Below are 26,249 nucleotides of genomic sequence, written 5' to 3'. Positions count from 1 at the left end.
CATGGTATGTTGAAGGCCAAACAGGTGGGGGTGGGGGAGTAAGGCAGATGAAATTATAGCCCAACAAACAATTCCAGCTGACTTCATGTACATCATTTACATCGTGAAGACCAATTTAGTCATGTGCTTCAAAGTTAATCTAACTTCAGTGACTGGTATAATGGCCATACAAGTGGCTACGTTTTAAAGACCTTTCAAAATGGCACCATACCTTCTATGTCAACTTGAGAAAGCTTCCATGTAATACTTGGAAATGTTTGAATCACAACATTGCTTCTTTCACTATAATGATGATGATGATGATTATGATGACATTTTCTTCATGGAACACAACTATTTTACCTCTTTGTATATAGCCAGACAATCGAGCATTGTCTAACCTTCTTTACTGGATATTTAACTCACCTTGGTAAGGACAGGCTCACTGTTATTTGAGGATTGGTATTTAGTGATCAGTTTGATTTTACTATCCTTGGATTTGAGGGATGAAGCTGTTTTGCTTTTTCGAGAAGCTGGCCCTTTGAACATAATATCCATGATTTTTGAAGTTTTCACTGTTTCTCCAATAAAGCTGACAACCTGCTGAATGCTCATCACCAGTCTCTCCATTCCTTCCAGCTTTTGGGTTTGCTGTTCTGAGCGTTGATTTACTGCCAACATGATGCTGTTCATTTCTTGGCACATTTCCTTCATCTCATTGGCTGGTTTTGTATGGATAACTGGAGGAAAATGGATCTCCTCCTTTTCCACTTTCAGAGTTTCTACATCTTTCTCAATTCCATCAATGTCCTGAGACATGCCATCGAGTCGGCTAAGCACTTTTTCCTGGATACTTATGAGCCTGTCCATTTTGCTGCTCAATGACTCAATCCTGACCTGGAGCAGTTCAATACCTGTGCTAGAGTCAGCAGAACTCATGGTAGCATTAAGAATCTCAACTAAAAACAACCAAAGAAAACCTAATAGAGAGTCACCTCCAGTAGATGAAGATAGCTCAGTCTGGGTATTCAAAAAGACATCAATAATCCAACAATAAACCAAGTAGAATATTCAGATGAGACCAAGGCCGGACAAAAACAACACATTTTAAATCCCCCAATAACAAATTGTTTGTTCCATCTCTTCTTTACCATTGAACACTCTATGTACCTCTGTAAAGTGGAGGTCACATTAAGAATGGAATGAGCTGGTCTCAGTAAATGTAACTGGTGTGTGGGCTTTTACGTCAGTAGTTCCCGGGGAGGGGCTATGTTTGGCTCAGGAATTGCTGTGTGACATCTTAGAAGCTTTGAGTGCTAAAGCCATGTCAGATTCCTCCCTGCCAGGTGTCAAAGGGGCCCCAGAGACACTCGGTTTCCAGAAAGGGCTGCTCAGAAAATGAATGGAAAGAAACTTGAGTACTGACTTCTCTTTCACCTTGAGAGGTTCGATCAGAGACATCATGTTATTTAAGATTTCACGTTTATGGAACTTCCCAGAAATTCCATGGGCTCATATTCTGCAATCTGCAGGAATGAAGCCAGGAGTTGAGGAATCCAAGAGCACACGAAGAGGTCAATCAAAAAATGATGGGAAAAACTGAACAAAATTACAGAGCTCCCAAGGGGACATGGTGATGGAAAAAAAAATATGATATGGAAGGTAAAATGCTTTTGCATTCTCTCGCAAAAGTATTGCGTTCTGAGAAACTTTTTTTTCTCTCACAAAAGAGTTCCTCCGAGAAATTTTGCAATCTCTCTCAAAAGTATTGCATTCCTCCAATTGCGTTTGCATACATTTGCATTTTCTCTGTCGGTGGGTGGGTCAGAGCGCCACATTTGTATGGAAACCCCAGGGTTTTAAAAAAGTAAAAGCTTACCCATCCACAGTTAAGACAGTTACAGATCAATTTTAACTTAGAGGATGAAATATGAAGCCCCTCTCGACCCTAACAAACTCTGCCCCATAATACAGTTCACTTGACCTAGTTGTAGCGTAGTAGTCCCGTGTATATTTCAAATCAGTGTTCATTTTCTGTATTTCTCAAATGCCAATCTTACCAGACTAAAATGTCTCTTCCCAGAATAGCATGAGAACACTCAGAGGTGTCGCTCCAACACCACAGTCATCGTATCATAGCGACAGGCATCATTTGACCCAATGCCCCCTAATAGATGGCGCCATTGGATATCCAAAAGGCTAACAAACACAAATTTGTAGTCTATGAAGCATACACAAATATGCTGAAATTAACAGATATTTACACAATATTTACTCAAAATGTAGTAAATATTTGAAAAAAGAAAATATGCATTGGCCATTGACAAGCCTGTTGTTATTTTGGAACTAATACAACACTTTTGATAATCAGCCAAGCAGCCACAGTTATTGATAAACTATATTTCTGATGTATGACTACTCTTTATAGTTCATTTTGCAATTCTCCAGTGTGTATGTTTGAACCAGGGCTGGGCAAGTCTCAAGAGAAGGAGACTTCTGTTGTCTGTTTTCATAATGTACTGGCAGTGGATACCTGACACTGACGGTGCTGTGAAAATGGGATCAAAGTGAGACCTCATTTGCAACAGGGTGTGCATCACCTGTCCTTGGACACCAACAGATGACAGAGTAGAAATGCAGACGGCAGTCATTATATGTTGTCTAAGACAAAATAAACTCTGTGTAACAAGGCAGCACAAATGTGTTCAAGGACAAATTGAGGAATCAAAATGCAATCAATTAACATCTGCTTTATAAAAAATGATTAGATTAACCTGGAACCTGGAAACATTGTTAGGGCCAACTATCTCACCATTGAATTAAAACGGAAAAAAAATGTTTAGCATATTTAGTAGATTGACTCCATAATTAAATGATAAACTGCTCATTGAATCATGGGAAAGACAAACATGGCAAGGGATAAAACACCCACAGTTTTCAAAAATATTTATTGACAAGTATGATAATTACTGACTTTCAGTACATGATTCAGAAATGATGTTACATAATCTAAATGTGCCAAATCTAAATGTTGGCGCTGCCAGGGTACGCAATGTGAATACTGTGTGTATAGGCAAGGACACCACTGTTCCAGTGTGAGTTAGATTGACAGCAAAGTATTTGATATGTCCAGCCCATCAGCATATCCAAGAAAAAACACATCAGCTATCTTAGCCAGAGTATAAATCTGGACATTCGGAGTCAGAGTAACACAAACTGCAGAGGACCATACCATTTCAAGACAACAAAACCGTTAGGCTGAAGAGTAAACGGGAGCTAACACACGACCTCTCTTGAGTTTATATTACTAGCAGTTTACAATGAAACCTGATAGATGGGAGGTAATACAGCCATACTGAGAATTAAGCCAAGTCTTACTGTGCGGTGCTGCGGTGAGCAAGTGACGAACACGGCTGTGCTGCTAGTTATGGCAGCATGGAAAAAAAGCTGCACAGCTGCCCAAGCTGACATAAACTACATTCAGGCCATTCATTTACTGATATGAAAGCTAAATAACACATGTTGTGCAGTAATGAATACTCAGCTACATAAATTGAGGCATACTGTGTCACCTCTTGGACAAGATTAGCCAATTTTTTTGAAGCCTGAACTAGTTCAACGAATGGGCTGAAATCGTCCAAGCACAAATTGTTCTTTTGGCAAGATGAAAAGTTGAAGTTGGGTAAATAGATACACACAAGAGGGCTATCGCTACAGGACATTGGAAGCACATTAAGACCCTGTGTTGGGGAAAAAAAAACAATCCCATGCAAACATGGATTTAAGTATATCGTCGCTGCCCGATGAAACTCACGTATGTCCAAAACGGTTACTTTTCAGGAAGTGAAAAAAACACCGTATTTCAAAAGCAGTTGAATGTAGCGTTGTCATACTTGGTACGGCATCTTTACATGTAACCATATTCTTGCCAGTGTAATGATATAATCCACATTTGACCAAAATTGAGTTTAAATGGACATACGTGCATATTTTACAGTAACGGTGGTCGATACGCGTTCTTCCGATCATTAATTAGAATGGCCAAGTCGCGTTTCATATTGACAGATGAATACGCTCAGTTTATTAAATAGCCTACGTCTTAGTTTATTAAATACGCTTAGTTTATTTAATATTAATTATAAATTTATTAAATGTCTCTTGCAAACTATGAAGGGACAATGAATCAATACACTGACATGGTAATGCTAGACAGATACTTTGTTTGCACAGTCCTACCGTAATTTTGTCACTCCTAGAGACGTACATCTGGCGTCAGGGGGGAAACGTTTACCTCGATAAAGGAAAGTCATTGTCTCACCAGGCTATGTTTATTTGGCAATGTAACCTCACAGTGTTATTCGGCTATCCAGTGCTGAGCTTCGATGAAACTTCACGAGACCGGCGAGATGCTTCCACAGGGCGGGAGATACACGGCGTGATTGACAGCTTTGACACCAAATGGATATACGTGAAAATCAGATGACATGATTTCACAACTTTTCATTGGCCATTTAGATATGTGAAGCATACTGTATACGGAAATGAACCTGGAAAAATCTCAAAATCGGCAAAATGGACATACGTGTTTTTCATCGGACCACGACGATATGCTTTGTGTGTCACCCATTAGACAACATCTATGTTAAATATCTGTTAAAAACCTGATTAAGATGACCATTAATGTTTTGACCGTTAAAGTTATTGTACAGACTATGCATTAATTTGGTGTACTGTAAAACAAATAGAATACTGTACACAATAAAACACCAGTTACAATATATTTACAATGAAAGCTTCCAAGGTATACCAAGGCAGGTGTAGTCCTGAAATACAGATTTAAATAATACTGAACTGATATTTGATCTTAACTTGTTACGGACAACTTAAAGGTGCAGTGTGTAAATTTTAGCGACATCTAGCTGTGAGGTTGCGAACTGCAACTATCGGCGCACACCCCTCACACCCCTGCCTTTCGGAGAAGCTACGGTGGCTGTCTGGCCGACATGTCATTGTCTGAGAGAGCAGAGAGTAGCTTGTGTAAAGCAATGAGGTTTCTTCTTAAGCCCGGAACACACCAAGCCGACGGTCGGCCGTTGGGCAGTTTTTGTTCGTCGACCGACTAAGTTTTCTCAGGGTGCTTTCACACTTGTTTCGATTGCCTGGACCAAACCCGAGTTCGATTGCTCCACCCTCCCCCTGCCCCCCACTGGACTGTGTTCACATTATATTATTTGGGTCCGACCTGCGGTTCGTTTGCGTCATCAAACCAGCAGCTGTTTACTCCGTTGCTTAGTAACGATGGTGCAGGAGAAGGTGGCAAAATGCATAACGTTGCTCTCCTCACTTTTAAATTTTTGTTTTTGAACCATTGGCTTTGTTCATAAGAGCACTTGCCTCTATCTGCTGCGACCGTAGTACGCTGAAGGTAAGCAGAAATGAGAAAGGCTACATTACAGCTCTCTGCTTGCAGCACGTCAGTCACGCTCGTTGGGAAAGTGAGTGAAACAAATGCACAAACACACAATTTTATCAAATAATAAGCCATTAATAGTGGTTCACTTCCGCAATTTGGTACGTTTGCATTCATATCAGAAGCGAACCGTACGGAGTTCACTTGAACCACACCCCAGACCACCCTTTTTAAGCGGACTCGGGTACAGTTCGCGAGTGTGCACCCGAGTTCAGAAGACAGTGTTCACATCATCCAAACGTACCAAACTCTGACGTCAATCAAACCCGGGTGCGCACCAAAAGTGCTAATGTGAAAGCACCCTTAGTGTGTTCCGCACCGTCGGCTAAAGTTTGTCTTCGTCTCCTTTTTTTTTCGGCCAATTTGGCATCGGAGCTTGTCTGATCATTCTGATTGGCTGTTCAGCTACTCCCACCTGCTGGTACAGAAAGGCATTTCTTCTTATGCAGGCGCAGAATGGACATGCCACTTGGCCGTCGAGTGTCGAGCGTCGGTTTGTTGTATCAGGGCAACTTTGGACCTAGACGCTGCCGACGTGAGCCAACCCCGCAGTCTGCTTTCGTCGGCACTAGTCTGTCAGCATCGGCTTGGTGTGTTTCTAACAAAGAATGGTCTCTGCTTCTAATAAACCAGACGACTACTACTACTACTCTGTGCGTATTCAACGTAGTGAAGATGCAAGCTGCCTCTAAAAACATGAACGATTTAGAAGAACAACAACGAGACGAAAGTGACGAAACGCGCTCTGTGGAGTGTTTGTCCATTTAGGGCTGCTGTATAGAAATAGAAATGGCTCATTTTAAGGTAATAAAAACATAACGGTTCATTATGTAAGGTCTTTATGTACCACTGAAAACATAGTTATGTATATTATATTGCATTTCTGTCAATAGATCCTCCCAAATTTTACACATTGCACCTTTAACAAATAAATATAATATAAATTGTGTTCATTTTTGGATATTCCATTTACCGTGACAATATTTTTGATTATTTATTGTCACTGCGAGCAAAATTTGGGTTACTTTTATATGGCCCTCAGATAAATTTTGATGAAATTGTTACATCAGTACACTCTAAACCCATTGCTAAGTTTGACAGTACTTTGTCAATGTCAATTAGCTGATTGTGGTACATGTTAGTTGTGGAGTGGGCATGTTTGGCTAGAAACCGTAGTGTTTCTACACCATATAATGATGTTCTTTCTTCTGTGAAATACAAAATATTTTCAGTTGTTTTGTCCATACAATGAATATCAGTGTAAAAATTAATTATACAACTCCAGAGGTTTAATCTTAGACTTCTGAAGTCATACAATCACTTTTTATGATGAAAACAGGTAAATTTAAGTGGTTATCCACTCTAAAATGTAATATTCACTCTCAAATCCGAATACTAATCTAGCTTATAATTTTAACATGGCATTGTGTACATTGTATATTACTGGCTCTTATGTCAAATTGCTTGTGATCTTCCTTATTTGTAAGTCGTTTTGGATAAAAGCATCTGAATAGCTGTGTTGTCAATCAGAATAGCTGAAAAAGTCATGTGACATGCAAGAACGTGGTTTGAATATTTGAAATCAGGTTTTACATACAGTACATGATTTGATCAATTATTTGATGTGATTTGAAAATTTTACTATACTACAATGTGATCATATCGCTTGAGAATATTACACTTTATGCTACCTTTAAATCCTTTTTGATGCTTGAAACTTTTGGAGCCCATTGAATTTCATAATATTGGCAAAAAGAAAACAAGTTTAAACCAGAATGAGGGTGAGTAAATGTACTGTATGCATATGGAAAGAGAGAAAAACAGTTTGTATGTTGTTTATAATACTTGATTACAGGGAGTTCAAAAGACAGTGAGGGATGGATACATATAAACACAGAGTGTGCATGAATAAAGTGTGATGTCGCGACACCCATTCAGCAGGGGGTGCCTTGGCAGGGCAGCCCCCTCCATCCAGACAGGACACTTTGTCCCAGGACATTTAGGGGTGGTTTGCAACCCCCTGGCCCTCAGTTCCAATATCAATTTGCCTGGAAACCACCCAACTTTCCAGTGACAGAACCAAGACATGACACGTGCCCTGAGGATATGTAACATATGAGCTGTACTCAGTGCTAGTGTAGTGCTCTGAAGCTCATGTGGATACAGTACACATACAACCTCTGTATGCTTTTCTACAGTAGAAGAATGGAATTTAACATCAAATAAGGGGAGAAGAACTGTCTTTGCATATCATCACATCCTTTAAATAGCACAGGAGTTAAATAGCTTGAGCAAATGTTGACTTTTAGTGCCTCAGCACATTTGTGCTGTCATTATTTGGAGTGGATTTTTTTGATCAGCAGAAAATATCTAAAATTTGGATGAAAACCCCCAAGATTTGATGAGTAGCTAATATAAGGACCACAAATGGCTTGTAACTGCTGTGCCTACAAACAGTATGTAATGATTCTGAATATTATATTTTATAAGACTGTTCAGTTATTGCTTCAACAGTCCAGTTTATAATAGTTTTATTTCAGCTAAAGCTTAACTAAACCTTTATCTAAACAAAATCTGAAACAGATGCTACGACATATGAACAACACTAAATAAAATTTTACTATTGTGCTTAATCTATATTAAAGTGCACCATTATGCTATTTTAAAGGTTCATAATTTTGTTTTGGAGGTCTCCTATAACAGGTTTACATGCATCAAGGTCAAAAAAGCTTTAATTTTCTCATAATATGCATTGTACATCACCACATTTTTCAGTGATTCTCAAGCGATTCATCAGATGATTCCGTCTCTCTAAATCCCTCCTTTTCGTGAGCCTACTCTGATTGGCCAGATGGCCCAGTCTGTTGTGACTGTCAGAAATAAAATTCCCATGATAATAGCTGAACTTTAGCTCCAGAGGCTTCCTAAATCTCAGCGATTGTACACACTGTAAAGACAGTAATGATGGTATCGATTTTACCATATCAATCCAATGATGAAACATTGGAAGAACTAGATATTCAACCCGAGCATCCATCACAAGAAGGATTTGAGTAGGACATTTCTTTTGAGTTGGTTTCAGTGGTTTCGTGTGTATGCAGATTCCATGTTTACGGATTTTTTTTTTTTTTTTTTAGAATGAGGGAAAAAAATAGATTGGCTAAGCTCTTCATTTGTGCGGATGTGGTTTTAGTTTGTCTTAGAATATTTGAATGCACAAATTGTAATATTGTTATATTATGTTTGAGTTTTGTTTTCACTCTGTTTGCTCTGTTTACTACCGTTCTCCTTAGTTCCCTAGTTAGTCTCCTTGGCCGTTAATTAGTTCTATTACACCTGTTCCTGTTTCATGCTAATTAATCCTCATGTATTTAAGCTTTGAGTTTTCCTTAGTTCTCGTTTGTATTAAAGTGGTTGTTCTATTTATCTACTGAGTGCTCTGTTTAGAGTTATTAAAGACTATTCTGATTTCCATTTCATTTAACACGCTCAAAGTGCTTGAACAATCACAACACTTTGGTCCAGCTGACCAATCAGAGCACATTCTGCTTTTCAGAAGGAAGGGCTTCATAGAGACAGGAACTAAACAGACCATTTCTGACAGAGTGGGAAGAGAGGTGCTGCAATAATAGGCTCGTTTGAGATGAGCAAAATCTGCACAGAACCGATCACCGCGAGATGCATGCCGGTTAGAAATGTGTCCGAGTGTGGACTGCCTTGCTCTGATGTCATACCGATGTGTGTCAAAAAACTCTCGCGACAGCAAGGCAGCCGCGTTGGATTGTGCAGTCAGGCACAGACTGCGCTGATCAAAAGCACAATCGGAAACAACTTGCTGACGACACAACTTAATGCTCTCTGACAGTGTGATCTCTCTAAGGGTTATGTGACTGTTGTCATATTTACAAAATACTAATGGGGGTCTAATGCTATTTCATGCATTCTGACTTATTTACATTGCTAAAGAGTTGGATTCTCATGCTAAACATGGCCAAAGTTTCAAAACACGAGTTGGACGTATGACGGAGTATCTGTGCCAAAAATACTCTTCCAATTCCTCACAAACTTCGCACTTTTTTTTTTTTTTCTCGAGTATGGAATTCCTTGTACGGACACTTCCGCCGGAAAAGCACGCGTGCACACATCGACCATTGATAGCTTGCAGACTAAGGCTGCGTTCCAGTTCGGTTTTTAAATGCCCTTCCCTCGCTAACTTCCCTCGGTCTCGTTGACTCGGATGTACGTCATTGCTTACGTTGCACGAGTGCCCACTTCCTTCGGAACCTTTGCAATGGGCTGAACTGGAACGTCCTAAGCCCTTGATCACTTGGTATCCGCAATGGAGCTGATTTATTATTTATTTTTTCCCCTTACAAATTTGTTTAATACAGCATTCTATATGTATATATGTGTGTTTTAAATGTTTAAAAAAATAATTAATACATCATATAATTGTTTGTGGTAGGGTAAATTAAACGCGATATGCGCTGACGTCATAATCGTGTTGCATTGTGGGTTATGGAGCTGCCTGAAGTGTACATGTGAAGTAGACTCACTCCCTCGGTTAAAATCGAGGGAGCGAGGGTCTGTCCATGTAAACTTCCCTCGTCCACTTCACGAAGTGGAACGCACTTCAAAATGGCGGCAGGGATTCACCCGAGGGGAAGTGTGTAGGGAAGTTTGCGAGTGCGTGTCTACAACTGGAGTGGAACGCAGCCTAACACTAAGCAAAAGCTGTGCGTGCTCGTCACTCTTAGCTCCGCTCACATGGCACGCCTCGTGCTGATAGCCATATCGCACAGCTATGAGTGTGATATTGTTTATATATATACATACACAGTGGCATGCGAAAGTTTGGGAACCCTTTGCAGAATCTGTGAAAATGTGAATAATTTTATCAAAATAAGAGAGATCATACAAAATGCATGTTATTTTTTATTTAGTACTGTCCTGAGTAAGATATTTTAAAAATATATGTTTATATATAGTCCACAAGACAAGACAAAAAAATAGCTGAATTTATTAAAATTATCCCATTCAAAAGTTTGGGAACCATTGGTTCTTAATACTGTGTGTGGTTACCTGGATGATCTACGACTGCTTTTTTGTTTTGTGATGGTTGTTCATGAGTCCCTTGTTTGTCCTGAGCAGTTAAACTGAGCTCTGTTCTTCAGAAAAATCCTCCAGGTCCTGCAGGTTCTTCAGTTTTCTAGCATCTTTTGCGTATTTGAACCCTTTCCAGCAGTGACTGTATGATTTTGAGTTCCATCTTTTCACACTTAAGACAACACTTTTTTTTTTTTTTTTTTTTCACAAAATAAGAAAAAATTGGACATCTTTATCCTGTTCAAAAGTTTTCACCCCCCGGCTCTTAAAGGGTTAGTTCACCCAAAAATGAAAATTATGTCATTAATGATTCACCCTCATGTCGTTCCAAACCCGTAAGACCTCCATTCATCTTCGGAACACAGTTTAAGATATTTTAGATTTAGTCCTAGTCCTATAGCTTGAATACAGTGTGCGTCTCCCTCAGACTGTAAACGAAGCTCTGGCGCACCAGATAACACGTCAGCAGCGTCTTACATCAGCAGCGTCACTGCGGAGTCGTGAACCACACTCCGGAGCAGAAGGGGGCGGTAATGCACCAATAAGCTGGATGCCAACCGCCGTAAAACAGGAAAGAAGAAGAAGAAGCGGAGTCGTGAACGCGGATTGACAACAGACCCGGAAGAGAATACAATGCTGAATAAAGTCATAGTTTTTGTTATTTTTGGACCAAAATGTAACATCGATGCTTCAAAATGTTGCGGATGTCCTAATCGCCAAAAACAACCACGGCGACGTAAAAGTGCATTACCAACGCCGACAGATGAAAGGATTCAATGGAATTAATTCAATGGAAAGGATTCCGGAAGAGAAGACAATGCTGAATAAAGTCGTAGTTTTTGTTATTTTTGGACCAAAATGTATTTTCGATGCTTCAACTAATTCTAACTGACCCTCTGATGTCACATGGACTACTTTGATGATGTTTTTATTACCTTTCTGGACATGGACAGTATACCGTACATACATTTTCAATGGAGGGACAGAAAGCTCTCGGACTAAATCTAATACCTTAAACTGTGTTCCGAAGAAGAATGGAGGTCTTACGGGTTTGGAACGACATGAGGGTGAGTCATTAATGACATAATTTTCATTTTTGGGTGAACTAACCCTTTAATGCATCGTGTTTCTTTCTGGAGCATCAGTGAATGTTTGAACCTTTTTTAATAGATATGTTTTGAGTCCCTCAGATCTCAAAATCATACAGTCACTGCTGGAAAGGGTTCAAATATGCAAAAGATGCTGGAAACCTGACGAATCTGGTGAACCTGGAGGATTTTTCTGAAGAACAGAGCTCAGTTTAACTGCTCAGGACAAACAAGGGACTCATGAACAACCATCACAAAACAAAAAAGCAGTCGTAGATCATCCAGGTAACCACACACAGTATTAAGAACCAATGGTTCCCAAACTTTTGAATGGGGTCATTTTAATAAATTCAGCTATTTTTTTGTCTTGTGGACTATATATAAACATTTTTTTCTGTAAAACATCTTAATCATCTTACTAAATAAAAAATAACATGCATTTTGTATGATCTCTCTTATTTTGATAAAATTATTCACATTTTCACAGATTCTGCAAGGGGTTCCCAAACTTTCGGAAGAAAGAAACAGAGGAAGAATCTCAGTGCTGCCACGACTGGACCATTTCAATCCCGCCATTAGAATCAGTCGGTGAGTCCCTGTTTCCATCTCGCTGCATTACCGGACAAAATGGATTTCCACCGTTACTCAGCAACAGCGGTTTAAGAGTCGCACACCGGACGTAAAGCTCAGTGCTGCACCACGTCTTTAAAATTCGAACGCATTGTTTTCTAAGAGTGTACGCACACCGGTGGCGACATTCAGCGCCTGTCTGCGGCGCCCAGCTACGACTCAGGAAATTGTTCAAAATCCTGCCGCGCCACAGATCCATGCCTCAAATCGTCGTTAATGTACATACTGACTTCACCCTGTGCTGCAAGATACATTAGTTTTACATTCTTAGTTTAACAGCTTGAATAAAGTCTAAAAATGTATAATAAACGTAGCCTTTTCTTTTCTTTTGCTTTGTTGTGCCATTTATCCATGTACACTAACCTCAGTGCGAAATATTAAAGCATAGGCATATGTAACGTTTTCCTGTTGACGTAAAACACACCCATTGTGCAGCTCTTCTATCAAGAGTCGATTCAAAATTGAGCAAATTATACGCATATAATTTGCGCAGCCGGTGTGCGATACCTGTGAGCTGTCAGAGACGTGACACTGTGCGGCGGTGCGACCCCCTTTAGAGGTGTTTTTGTTCTGATGGAGAAGGGTATGACAGTCTGATGGCACTGACAACACAGGATGGAAGAACCATTAGTTGTTTTACCTTTTTTTGTAAAAGGCGTTTGACTTAGTATTTGCACGTTCAACTTGTAAACACTGAGTTGGTACTTCCACCTACATCAAGCGTGACCTGTTCAACATAACTGCGTATTACGTGACGTCACGAACGCGCATCGCAGAACAGAGCAAGGCGAGCATTTGTGCTTATAAAACTTAAACTTTTTTTATTTTATTTTTTAAATGATCGATCATTTCGCTAGATAAGACCCATATTCATCGTCTGGTATCGTTTAAAGCCATTTGAAGCTGCACTGAAACTGTCATTTTGACCTTGAACCGTTTGGTGCCCATTGAAGTCCATTATATGGAGAAAAATCCTGGAATGTTTTCATCAAAAACCTTAATTTCTTTTCAACTGAAGAAAGAAAGATATGGACATCTTGGATGACATGGGAGTGAGTAAATTATCAGCAAAAGTTTATTTAAAAGTGGACTAATCCTTTAACTTTATCATATGTCGTAAATAGCTAGTTATAAAAACCCCACATATTGAATTTTTATTGCAACGTGATAACTGAGTTTCTTTGTGTGAGCAGAGCACATTTGTTTTGAATTCTCCTCAAGAGGTTACGTGCACCTCAACAGCGCAATAGGCTATCACCGCCAATATACATTAGGCTACATATATTACTATCCACTACCGCTATCGCCACTTAAGCTAAATGAATCATTCTTGTGTTAAGGTTGTTATTCACATTTTAATCAAGCTACTTATCTGGTCAGGCAAGTAAAATTCTCTTTCACATCAAAAAATCCTCTTGTCCCGGCCCCCGGCCCAATTTAACCCCTGAATATATATATATATATATATATATATATATATATATATATATATATATGATGAATATATATATATATATATATATATATATATATATATATATATATATATATATATATATATGATGAATGGTGCAACTATTTGTGAACATATAGGTGACTATTTCAAATTCAGCCTCATGACAATATAGGGTGGTCATCCCATTTATCCTAGTTGCAGACAATGAGCATACCAATTGTTTGGCAGCACTAAATCACCTGACACTACATAGTTCTGCCTCCCTTTGGTGGCCCTGGGAGAAAAAATACATTGGAATTCGGCATGCAAGCTAAATACAACAACTCAACAAAATTAGCTCAGAACAAACTGATAAATAATTAAAAACTAATCAAACGCTTTTCATATAGCAACAATAAGTGGCAAATGAAACATTTGGAAAAGCACTGTTCTTCAACATAACAGAAGTGTATATGACTTCCTTCTTGGAGCAGAGGTTGAGTTTCCAGTGAAAAAGCAGAACTTTTCATTTAGGTTATTTGACATAAAAAAAATAAAAAATAAATAAATCTAAGAAAGTAATATATTTACAGACAAATATCCTATGGTCCTATGATGTTGTGTGATGTGTAACTACCATGAGTAACCGATTATGAGTAATCATATCAAACAACAGTTTGCAAATCCACTTTTTGTGTATGTAAGGTACGTTCAGGAAATTAACTCAAATGTGACCTCAGTAAGCAAATAAAGTCTTAATTTGTACTGTAACTGTTTACTGATTGAGTCGGATGTTAACTGATGAATGTACTTGAAAAAAAGTAACTAACAAATGGACTATCAGATACTCAGATCTCAAGGATCAATGGATTACACGACAGTTCATGCTCATATGAAACGAGAGACTATTCCGACCTCATCACATGGCATCTGTCAACATGTTGTAAAGTCTTAAAGCTGTGTGACTCATTGCATCAGGTGCTGACAACGTCTTTACGTCACTGCTGCTCAACTCTGAATCTATCTGTAAAACAGGTGAATGAGTTTATGTGACTATTACGCATCTAGTTTGTGATGAATTGACATGCAGCATTAAATCAGGTTGGTGTGCACTGCCAAATGCTTACATTGTTTCCAGAGGCATGCCTACACTTGATACGTTTAAATATAGCATTGTATCATTTAGAAATATTTAGAATTGTGTACTAACTTCTGTTAATAAATCAAGTGTTGTAAAAAATTAATAATAAAAAAACAAGTCTGTACTTGAAAAATGAAGTCTTTGAATGACATGCATTAGATACTGTGTATCTGCACTCAATGTTTATTGCTCACTCAATTATCAAATCCAGCTGGCGGGTTGAATTGATTTGCTTAAGCAGCTGCAAATGCATCAGATTGCAAATTGAAGGTATAAAATGAACAGAAAATATAGTTGTTCTTCTTACCACATTTTAGCTTTTACAGATTGACATCAGTGGTAAACATACATTCATATGTAGTACGCACATAAACAAAAATGTACCTGTTCGTTGATGGAAGAGGAGGATCTGGCTTTTCTCCGGTATGAGAGAAAATCCCAGATTTTATGCCAAATATACGATGCCATGAGATACACACTGCCAACAATCCAAATGTCTCTGCCCTTGAAGAAACAATCCATTGTCACTGGCTACTTGTTATTTCTTCTCATATGACTATAATGGGAAACTCTGGGTGGCTAGGACAAGCACAGAATGTGGCTTTTGCAGTGTGAGGGCCTCCCTCAAAACAACACCCCCTTTTTGTTTCACATGCCTTTGCATTCTCCAAGCCCCTACCTTTGTGACTACTGGAAGGACTAAAGGAACAAACCCATCTGTCTCTAGTGACAGGTGGAGAGATAAGGCTATTTGAATGGACTGCTCTCTTTTCACTCTCACTCACCATCCTTGTGATATCTAAACAACTGTTATGCAATGAGTTCATGCTGGACAAGGCAGCCAATTTTCCTCTACTTGAGACACCAATGCTACAGTTAAGCTCTGACTGAATAAAAACAGTGCCTATGAAATGATAAAATATGATAAAAATATGTTTCTGTTGAAGGAGCATCATATTTCAGCTCCTTCAACAGTAGCATATTTTTATCATTCACAAAGAATGCTCTCAACATCATTCTGTGAACGCCAAATATATACAGAATGCAGTTCTTTGATTGGACACATGTCTGGCCATGATATTTTAATGTCATAAAGATACAAATAGTACATAGGCATCCTTCAGGTTGAACTATAATAAGTTGTTTTTGTCTTTTGGTTGTTTGTGGGCAACCCCTATTACATAAATCAGACATATAGTCCCAATTAGACTCTCGAATTGAGCTCATGGACCATCTAATGCATTTTGGACACTGGTGACTGGTCTTTACTGAACATTAGGGAATTCAGTGGTGCACAGGGATTTATTAGTCTTCAACAAAACAATGCTTTGTTCTTCAGTTGCCAGGATGATACAATAACATGATAATGAATGGAGGTGTGACAGTATCAACCCCCAGCCGGACTGGAAGGGGGTAAGAGGTGTCAGGCTGAGTTTTATGCATACTCAGCCCAAGGAAAGTAATAACTCCAGTGATGTTGATGGCGTTGAATATGTTGATGGCGTTGAGGATGCAGCCGATCTCCTCAAACTTTATTTCTGCCTGACTTTTTGTCTGCAGGTAATATCTTTATAAAAAGCTGACAAACGCACCAGGGAGTGAGAAGGTTTTCCATACGTACGAAATGAACTGGGGGCCACAGACACTAAGTTGTCAGGGAGGCCAAATTTCCTGAAAACATGGTGGTACAGTGTCTCCTCAGTCTCGAGAGCAATAATTAACAAGATAAAATAAGTATCTAATTAAGATAAATTTCGTTGTACTTGTACTGATACAATGACAATAAATTATCTTACATCTCACATCTTACATAATTAATAAATATAATTAAGTAGATTATGTTACTACATTCATTGAACTGTCAGATTAAGTTGTGGGAGTCTTTGAGGTCCATCCAAGTTTGAACAGTAGAGTGCAGGTAGATACTGTCCATCTGGGAGCAGTAGCAATCCTCGGTTATGCAAGATAGAAGAGACACAGACATTTAATCACTGAGATGCCCCATGCTGGTCACACGGCACAGGTCGTGATACCCATCAGATAACAGAGTGCCTGGCATCAGCTCAATCACACAATCCCAGGGACATGAGGAGGAAGCTGAGCAGCATTTTGTGAACTGAATACATCATGGAAGTTCTTATATTCTGGAGGAATGGAGACAGCACAATCACTGTAAGGACTTCCCACAGAAGTGGCATAGATGGAAACATTGGCTGGTGAAGAAGGAACAAGACTAGGATATACAGGGGAATGCTGAACCGGCCAAGGTCTGCCAAGGACTACATTGGACGTGGATGCTTCAAGAACAAGGAGTCGGAGGTAGAGGTCTACAAAGAGTACCTGAAACCCGAGGACCCGGAACCCGACCCAGGGACGGGTTCGGGTCTATATTTTAAATGGTCAGCCGGGTCCGGGTCGGGTCCCAATCTATTACTTCGGTTCCCGGGTCTGTTTAACATTGTGTGTAATACCTGAGCCAATTGGACTCGGAGATCACCAGGCCGTGTTCAGAGTCAGTCAGCACTGTGCGTGTGTTTTGTAACTTGCAAAGTATGAGCCGGGAAATAAGGTGAAAAAAACACGAGCGACCCCACCCATCAGAAGCAGAGCAGGCGGAGTTAATGCAAGCGAATGGTGATCATCAAGTTTTCCTATTCCTATTGTGTGCAACAGTAATGCAAACAAACTTCAAATCTCAGAAACTGCTTGCAGCCTTGCACACTCACATTTAAATAACATATTTCAAATCAGCAACAGAATCTGAGATGAACTATCACATTAATGTTTTCTATGATGCTCAAAAATCCATTTAAAAGCTTATGTTTCAGGTTGCTCCAGCTAACACGCATGTGCAGTCTCAAGCGAGCCCACTTTCCTTCTCCTATTTTTATGAATGAACTGTCTTGTTATATCTAAAATTTTGGTCAGACTCGGCTCAGAGGGCACAGAAATGATCACAAATAAGTAATGCTAACATCAGCGGCCATGTCACTGAACAAGCAATCGTTATTATAGTTCAAAAGGGCAAACAGTCGAATTATTTTATTATATGAGTTGACTCGAGATACAACAAAATGCAAAACTGCAAAGTCACATTTGTCATTGTGACAGCAAGTGGACTTTTAAAGCTGGATTAATGAGTGGATTAAGCATTTCAATCGGCAAGAGAGGAATAACATGGATGGAACTTTCTTTGCAAGGAGGATTGTGCATCACAGTCTGGTACAAGGGAGAAGGCTACTATAGGTAAGACAAAACGTTTTATTTTTGCAACTTGTTTATTGACTTATTAATAGCTATTTGCTGTGGAATAGACCTATGTGTCGATCAGGTCTGGTCGGGTCTGTGTCTTCCCGGCCGGGTTCGGGTCCAGCTTTCAAATAATAGACGGGTCCACATTGGTTCTGGGTAGGTTCATTTATGGCATTTCTCAGTTCTGCACGGGTCCGAGTCCAACTTTCAAAAAAAGAGTCGGGTCCGGGTCGGTTTCGTGTAGCACATTTACGGGTCTCTTCGGGTTCGGGTACAAATTTTTGGACCCGTGAAGACCTCTAGTCAGAGGCTCTCAGTATGGTAGGAAAAAAATAACTGACATTTGTCACGTTTGTGTTCTGTTTTCATTCTGTTACCTCCCTGTCTGAGTTCTCATTAATCTCCTTTATTACTCATTGATTAGTCATTCTGTTCAGCTGGTCATTATTAGTTCCCTTTGTCTTCCTCTTGTATTTAAACCATCCTTCTTTTGTCAGATTATGTCAATTTTAAGTGGTTGTGTTTGCCTTATTCTCCTGTAATTCCCGAGTGTTATATTAAAAACAGTTGTTATAGTATTTCTATAGTTGTGTGCTTTATTCACCACAATCACTCATGACAGAAGAACTAATTAAAAGACGTACCTACCGACAATCCAACTGCTGTGTGTAGCGATTTACTACAGTTATTAATCAATTTATGGGTGGAATATGAATATAATAATTCATAAAGATTTATGAATCATTATTTTGCACATACCGACCCAAGGGGGAATTAAACATATATTGTGCATTAATTACAATTAATTATAATCAATTACATATATGCTTAGTTCTGGTTTGATAATTATGTAGAGAACTATTGGTCCGTCCAGCAAACCGGCAAGTTATCCACAGACTATTACGACAGAAATATTATCCTCTGGCCACGGGGATACATTTCTATGATAGCATCCAAACGTAAAGCAAGGGTATAGGATCGAAACATTAAAGTGACCTGGCTTTGTTGAAATGAGCAAAAAGATCAATCGAGCATGAATTAAGTGTTTAATATATGCAAACTACAAATACAGAGGTTATACGTCTAAATATATATACAAGAATATACACACCTATGTACAAGAGTGGAAGTAGAGAAGGAAAGAGAGAAGGCAAGTAGCAAACTTACAAACAGTCCTAAACCAGCACGGAAATCAGTTTCATCATCCAAGATTGAGAAACGGCAGTATACTTGCATTGGTTGTGCGTGTCGAATTTCAGTTTAGCGCTGGTGCGGTTCGTTGGCTTCTTCCGTTCCGTGGGAAGGTTTGAACTGAGGACTTGAGAGTGAGTTTCGCTGGAAGATGGCGGTCCCGAAGCTGAGCGCGATGGCAGCGCGTGGTCACCGGAGACGTCCGGGAGAAACGTGCACGAGGTGCTCGTGAGACAATCGGGAGAACCCGCGTGAATGATTCAGGGCCGTCGGGAGCACACACAGGAGAATCCTGGTGTTCCTTTTTATGACAGATAGGCCGACACACCTCCTTGAGGTGGAATGGCCAATGACAGTGATGCAAAGTTGGCGGGCAAGCTCTTTCTTTGTTTGGTCTCCTAGATGAATTTGCACACTTTACGACTATCAGATCGGATTTCGAGATGGAGTGCTTTCTTCACAATATCATTAAACACATAGAAAAATGCATTTGTCAGCTATGTGACATCTCTCAGTGAATAGCTCGAGTCCGGAGCTTTAAAACGAGATCAAACTCGATAGATCAGAAAGGCATATACAAGAAGTTATGGTTTACAGACAAAATTCCCTTATTACAACTAACACTAGCACAAATACACTCATTTAAACACTAGAAAACATGCATACGCTTCAAAATACAGGATGGGTATATGTTGGCATAGTTGTATTTTACATATACAGTCAAAAATGTATGTTTGTGTGTTTCTGTATGTGTCTGTGTGTGTGTTTTTGTGTGTGCCTGTGTGTGTGGGTGTTGGAATGTGGATATGGTCAGTCTCTGGGGGGGTGCTCCTTTTGAAGTCACCAAAGTGAGGAAGTTGGAGTTTTCTGTTTACCCTCACGGGTCCACAAAGGTGTCAAGTGGGCTCATCTTATGCAGACTGGTCAGGGCTGAGTTAGTGATTAACGAACACAGTTCATCAGGTTAAAAGCGTTCTGAAAACTCCAAAGTTTATTGATTATCCTGATACATGTGCATATGCTACATGTGCCAGGACCAGGAGCAGCAGACCCTCGAGGCCCACACCTGGAAATTTCAACAAAATCTCACAAACTTCCCAGACCGATCACTGTGCACTTTCACCTGACCAGCCTAAACACAGAAATGAACGCACGCCTGCCTGGTGTGGGTCCTTAGGGGTTATTTCACGAGCTTGTAGAGTAGGTGCTGGAAAACAATAGAGCGTCCAACACCATCTGCCCAGAGGAGGATTCCAACCCCACTCCCACAGATCCAGAGCCAAGCCAGCAATCATCCTACCGTACAGATACTATGCCTGAGCCCGCCACGATGCACAAGCCAGCACCAGAAAAAGGGAATGAGCTAAACATCACCCCAGAGCATGAGCCTCCACAAACATCTGACCAGGGGTGTGAGCTGGCAACACCGTGTGATGTCTTGGACGTTACACAACATTAGTGAAGTCCGAGGGAATGGAGGAAGATCCTTCCCACACTCCCACCGGTGAGGGTGATATTCTGCTGACCTCTGCAATAATTTTTTGTGATGAACTAGAAGTAGAATTTTACCTTGAATTCCCAACCCCGGTAGTCATATTTAGTAGGAAATCTCCTTTGTTAATGCTGTTTCCACCCAGTTCAGAGTCTCCTGTACCCCAAACTGGTTCTGCTCAGCATGGATTCTCCTGCATCTCCAGAGTTCCCACATCCCTTTCCTGCCTCCTCTTCAAACTTCATTGCCTTAATAACCAATCACATTACCACCTTGATGTCACTGAATTTCGTTCAAAGCTGTGCGACAGTTAATCACTGTTTGCGGTTACCATAGAAATAAATGAGAATTGCCGTAAACTGAACCATGCATATAGTGCAATTGTCCGTGGCTTCTCTTATAAAACAGCATTTTTTTCGGTGTAAACTAAATTAATGTTTAAGAGCAAACATGTTGAATATTAGTCCATTGGCTGTCGATTCATTAGATGATAAGCTATTTACTAGCTCACAAAAGTGGTTTATTCAGCGTAGTGAATCCTCTCCTCCATTAAAGGTGCTCTAAGCGGTCCTGGGCGGAGTAACTTCCTGTTGATGTTCGAAGTGTTGTCAAACAAAACAAAGGCTAGCTAGACCCTCCCTCCTCCTCCTCCTCCTCCTCCTCCTCCCCCTCCCCTCCGTGCTTCCTGATACAGTCATGAACGCGCATTTAAAATCATTCTTGTCGGTTATTGGCTGGAGCATGTTTATTATGTTTTGTGGTCCAGGCTGCACCAGTTTGTTTTTATTGCCATTTTCAGAGCTTGTGGTGACTACAGAGACTGTGTTTTTTTACAGTGTGTTCAGGGGACAGGCAGCTAGCGGATAATAAGGAGATGTTTGCTGTATGTGAAAAAAAATGTTTTGGCATAAACATCACTTAGAGCACCTTTAATATCCATTCAAAAAACAAAACAAAACAAAATTATAATAATAATGTAGTTATGTTTTAGTGAGGTTTTTCACTTTTTTTAATATTTAGAATAAATCGTATTAAAATTAAAAAAACAAAACAAAAAAAACACTAATTTGGGCACCCCTATAGATGGGTAATGCCCCTAGTATTTACCTAGTCTGCCTATGCCATGGGCCGGCCCTAAATTCAAATAAAATTAAAATATTAAATAAAAGGCCTCATGTATAGTCTTGGCTGTCTTTTTCTATCTATCTTCGATAGGTAGATCTTGCCCGTCATCAAGGCCGAGGTCAGGGATCTTGGGGTTAAAAAGGTTGGTGACCACTGTACTACAGAGTATATAGGGAGGGTTGATGAGCAGGGTACTGTACAGATGCAGTGTTGTCGAAAAAATGCCAGCAGAGCACAATGAAGAAGGAAGATGAAGCTCTGGAGGAGATGGTGCATCACTCATACTAGATTGCAGATGGTGATACTGCAACAAAGGGACAAACAAAGTTCAATAAAGTTCTCCATCATATACAGCATATTAATGTTTTAGAGTTACGTTTAGCCCATGGTGGAAAGCGGTGAGGAAAGCAGTTTTGTTCCAACCAGAGTGCAGCCAGAGTGCGGAAAGTAGTGGCACATTTGGAAATGGAGAACTTTTCCTGTCACAGGTGGTGAAGCTGTTTCCCTGCATAGGAGTCCCCAGTGGGATGGGAGAAGACCTCTTTAAAATGAACGACGAAGCACTGATGAAATGAGAAACAGGGCCATTTTAACTCTAACTGTGGTGGCCCATTGTAGAGCTTTGTGAAAAATTGTGATTAATGCATTCCTTTTGAGAAGGACCACACTTCACTCCTCTGCCGAACCAGAGTAGGCTGCTGGAGTCATCAGAGGACCAGAGGGGTGGTTAATGAGCTTCGAGGAAGAGACCAGAGAGGAGGAAGTACATACCGGCATGGAAGCAGGTGTTGGTGATGTCAAGGATTTCTGCTCAACTTGGGTTGGGGAGACAATGAGGGTAGAGGATAAGGTTGAAGTGAGAGAACAGAGAAGCTGTTGAACCAGCGCTTTGAGTATGTCAGTGGTGCCTGAAAGGTTAACTCACACTGGGTCCATGTCATTAAAATATTCCTGCTATATAAAAGCAGCTACTGTAATACTGGGACTTAAATAGCCTATATAGAAAGTGGGACAGGTAAAATGGCTTTTTCACTAGAGATTAGTATGGATTTAAAAGTTAGACAGAAAGTTAAAAGGATAGATAGATAGATAGATAGATAGATAGATAGATAGATAGATAGATAGATAGATAGATAGATAGATAGATAGATAGATAGATAGATAGATAGATAGATAGATAGATAGATAGATAGATAGATAGATAGATAGATAGATAGATAGATAGATAGATAGATAGATAGATAGATAGATAGATAGATAGATAGATAGATAGATAGATAGATAGATAGATAGATAGATTATTACCTTATAGAACCAGGTCAGAGTTTGACTTTGAAGATAGAACCTTTTTGTTTTTAAATAAAAAGTCCAAAAATGTACACAACTTAAAAAAACACACACATAACATAATGTAAATAAGTTGTCAAAGAATAGGAATATGTGAATAACTCAATTTTGACAAAAATGTCAGATAGAACCTCTATAATTCCAAGGTGATGATTTGTGCATGTTCTACAATGCATTAGTGCAATCTACAAAGTTAATTTAAACAATTATTTAATTTTCTCTCATTACCATTACAACACATTTAGCTTAATATGCTAAATGTAAGGCCTTGTTTACACCTGGTATTAAGATGCATTTTTAGGTTTAAATGGGGTCTAAAACGTTTTAAGCTTGTCCACTTTCGACCACTTCCAGAGTTAGTCGAAAACGCATTTGTAGCTTTCGTAGTGTAAATGCTCATGTGGATAAATGTGTTTGAGCAGCCACAAAAGACTGCCTACTCTCCGCCTGCTGACCTAATGCGTAAACATTATAGGAAGTGTGCTAGCCAGACAGGAATTAAACTTTGTCGGCTGAAGACCCAAGTTTGATTTGAAGATGAAAAATGTACCAAGCACAATGTTCTCTCACCATTTCTGATTTCTAACACACACTCACTGCATTCGACGTGGTCTTGCAACTATCAGAATAGGATCGAAAGCTGATGCTCTCCATATGTTTTTCCAACATCTCCGTGCACTTTCATATGTAAATTGCGTGAGCTTATTTCATCCATTAGATCAAAAGATCTGAAAAACCCTATACATTTACCTGCCCATAATAGATCCTCCCCTGAAAGAATTCAGCACAGAAGTGCTTGAAAGTGGACAAAAGAGACAGATTAAAACACCAGGTGTTAACGGGTGCGTCTCCCTTGGTTACTTGATCCAATGAACCAAAGGTAACAGGTGTAAACAGGGCCTAAGTATAGTCATTCAAGTTGCACAAGCCACTTCACTAGATGGCAGTCCTGTGCCTTGCAGTATACACATTACACATTTATGAATGGGCAAATGCTTGTATCTGAAGCTAATTGCATTGAAGCTAAACATTTTATAAGATTCAAACCAATAATCTTACTGTTAATAGTGCTATAGCAGTTCTGTGAGTATTGCTACAGGAACACAGGGCATGAGTGGCATGGAATTCAAAAGCTTAAACCACATATAAATAATATGTATTTCAACTTTGTTTGAGGTAAAATAAGTGTTTGTGTGTGCATATTTCTACCTACATGTTCACCCTTGAGCTCAATATGTTTTAGCTCCCAGAAGCGGCGCAAGGTCTCTACCCTCTCCAAATAGTGGAAAAAGGCCAGTTTTCCCAAACTTATGCTTTGGCACTGATGCACAACTTTCAGTCTGGCCTGTTTGAATTGAGGAGATTCATCTGGAGTCTCTGTGTTTTTGAGCAGGGTTACTTCAATCACTGGCCTTTCATGGCTTGGTTTCCTTTTAGGGCTAGATGTGTAAAAAAAGAAAAAAGTTAAATGAGTCCATCAGTAAAATTCTGCAGCAGGAAGTAAATACACTTAAAACCAAATAAAGAAATTAAAAAGTAGTATTATACATGTTCTTAGGCCCAGTTGTTAGACACAAGCCATGTTATATATGAAAACAGTTATCAACAGTTAACACAAACCACTTTGGAATGGACTGACTTGCATTCAGTTGTTTTAAATCAGTGCACAGTATGAGAACTTATAGTTCTTAAGCTTATGGTTACTAAAGCATTACTTTACATCCCGCATGTGTAATTTAAAAAAACTCAAAATTTAAACTTTATTTAATAAAATTACAACTTGATATTTAATTGTCACATGGCTTATAGAAATGATATAGGTGTTGTTTGACGTCTTAACGTTGTCATATGAAGTACACTGATTTAAATCTCACGTTTAGTCCTTCCAGCAGTCAGACTTCAACGTTTGTTTTTAATTCATTAAAAGGAACCTGCTCACAAGAGGCATTTCTTTATGAATCAAAGTAAACTCTTTCAAATGACACCCTGCTGCTGTGTTTGTTTCGCTAATGAATAAGCAGTGCAAACTCATATTAGCCTACTTTAGTACCCTAATAGACCGTATTCTTCACAGCAATGCCATCTTTAATTTTTAACAGGAATGAAAGCGAGGCTGTGAAGAACAGACACCTCTTCAGTGGGTTATATTGTTATTTAAAGGGTTAGTTCACCCAAAAATGAAAATAATGTGATTTATTACTCACCCTCATGCCGTTCTTCACCCATAAGACCTTTGTTAATCTTCAGAACACAAATTAAGATATTTTTGTTGAAATCCAATGGCTCCGTGAGGCCTGCATAGCCAGCAATGACATCTCAAGATCCATTAATGTACTAAAAACGTATTTAAATCAGTTCATGTGAGTACAGTGGTTCAATATTAATATTATAAATCGACGAGAATATTTTTGGTGCGCCAAAAAAACAAAATAACGACTTATATAGTGATGGCCGATTTTAAAACACTGCTTCAGGAAGCTTCGGAGCGTTATGAATCAGCGTGTCAAATCAGAGGTTCGGAGTGCCAAAGTCACGTGATTTCAGCAGTTTGGCGGTTTGACACGCGATCCCAATCATGATTCAACACAAAAGATTCATAACGCTCCGATGCTTCCTGAAGCAGTGTTTTGAAATCGGCCATCACTATATAAGTCATTATTTTGTTTTTTTTTGGTGCACCAAAAATATTCTCGTCCCTTTATAATATTAATAGAGTGCCCCAGGGATGACGCGTTTTTGTAGGCCAACCCGGAAGTTAGCGGCGCACGGGTTCCCTCGGTTGAAAGCCTATGCATTTTTCCCATAGACTTTTGGAAAATCGCAGAAAATAAGCTCTGTGTTTAACAAAGGGTTATGACACTTACACGTTTTGTCTATCAAGATAATCTTTACAAGTTAACACAACATTTATAGATTTTGAAGCCTAAATAAAGTCGTCAGATATAAAAGGCTAACAGTAGGCTATAAACGGACTACAGCACACCATGGTCGCG

At 39.4% G+C, this 26,249-nt stretch overlaps 1 protein-coding gene across 4 annotated transcripts in view; it reads right to left on the bottom strand.

Annotated features, from left to right (window-relative positions):
- mylk4a (myosin light chain kinase family, member 4a) overlaps positions 1–26,249 on the bottom strand; it is a 47,466-nt gene that overhangs the window by 10,184 nt on the left and 11,033 nt on the right. The window contains exon 2 of one of the 4 annotated variants that reach the window (XM_048162316.1): positions 24,470–24,695. In XM_048162316.1, the coding sequence (XP_048018273.1) occupies positions 24,470–24,695 (226 nt within the window). Of the gene's footprint in view, positions 1–405; positions 1,474–15,233; positions 15,615–24,469; positions 24,696–26,249 lie in introns of those variants that run through there. The other 3 variants (XM_048162317.1, XM_048162315.1, XM_048162314.1) reach the window with 3 other exon arrangements.

Source organism: Megalobrama amblycephala, linkage group LG17 (assembly GCF_018812025.1).
Source record: "Megalobrama amblycephala isolate DHTTF-2021 linkage group LG17, ASM1881202v1, whole genome shotgun sequence".
Classification (NCBI taxonomy): Eukaryota; Metazoa; Chordata; class Actinopteri; order Cypriniformes; family Xenocyprididae; genus Megalobrama; species Megalobrama amblycephala.
Note: the sequence above shows the minus strand (reverse complement) of the source record. Positions and strands in the feature narration are given on the sequence as shown.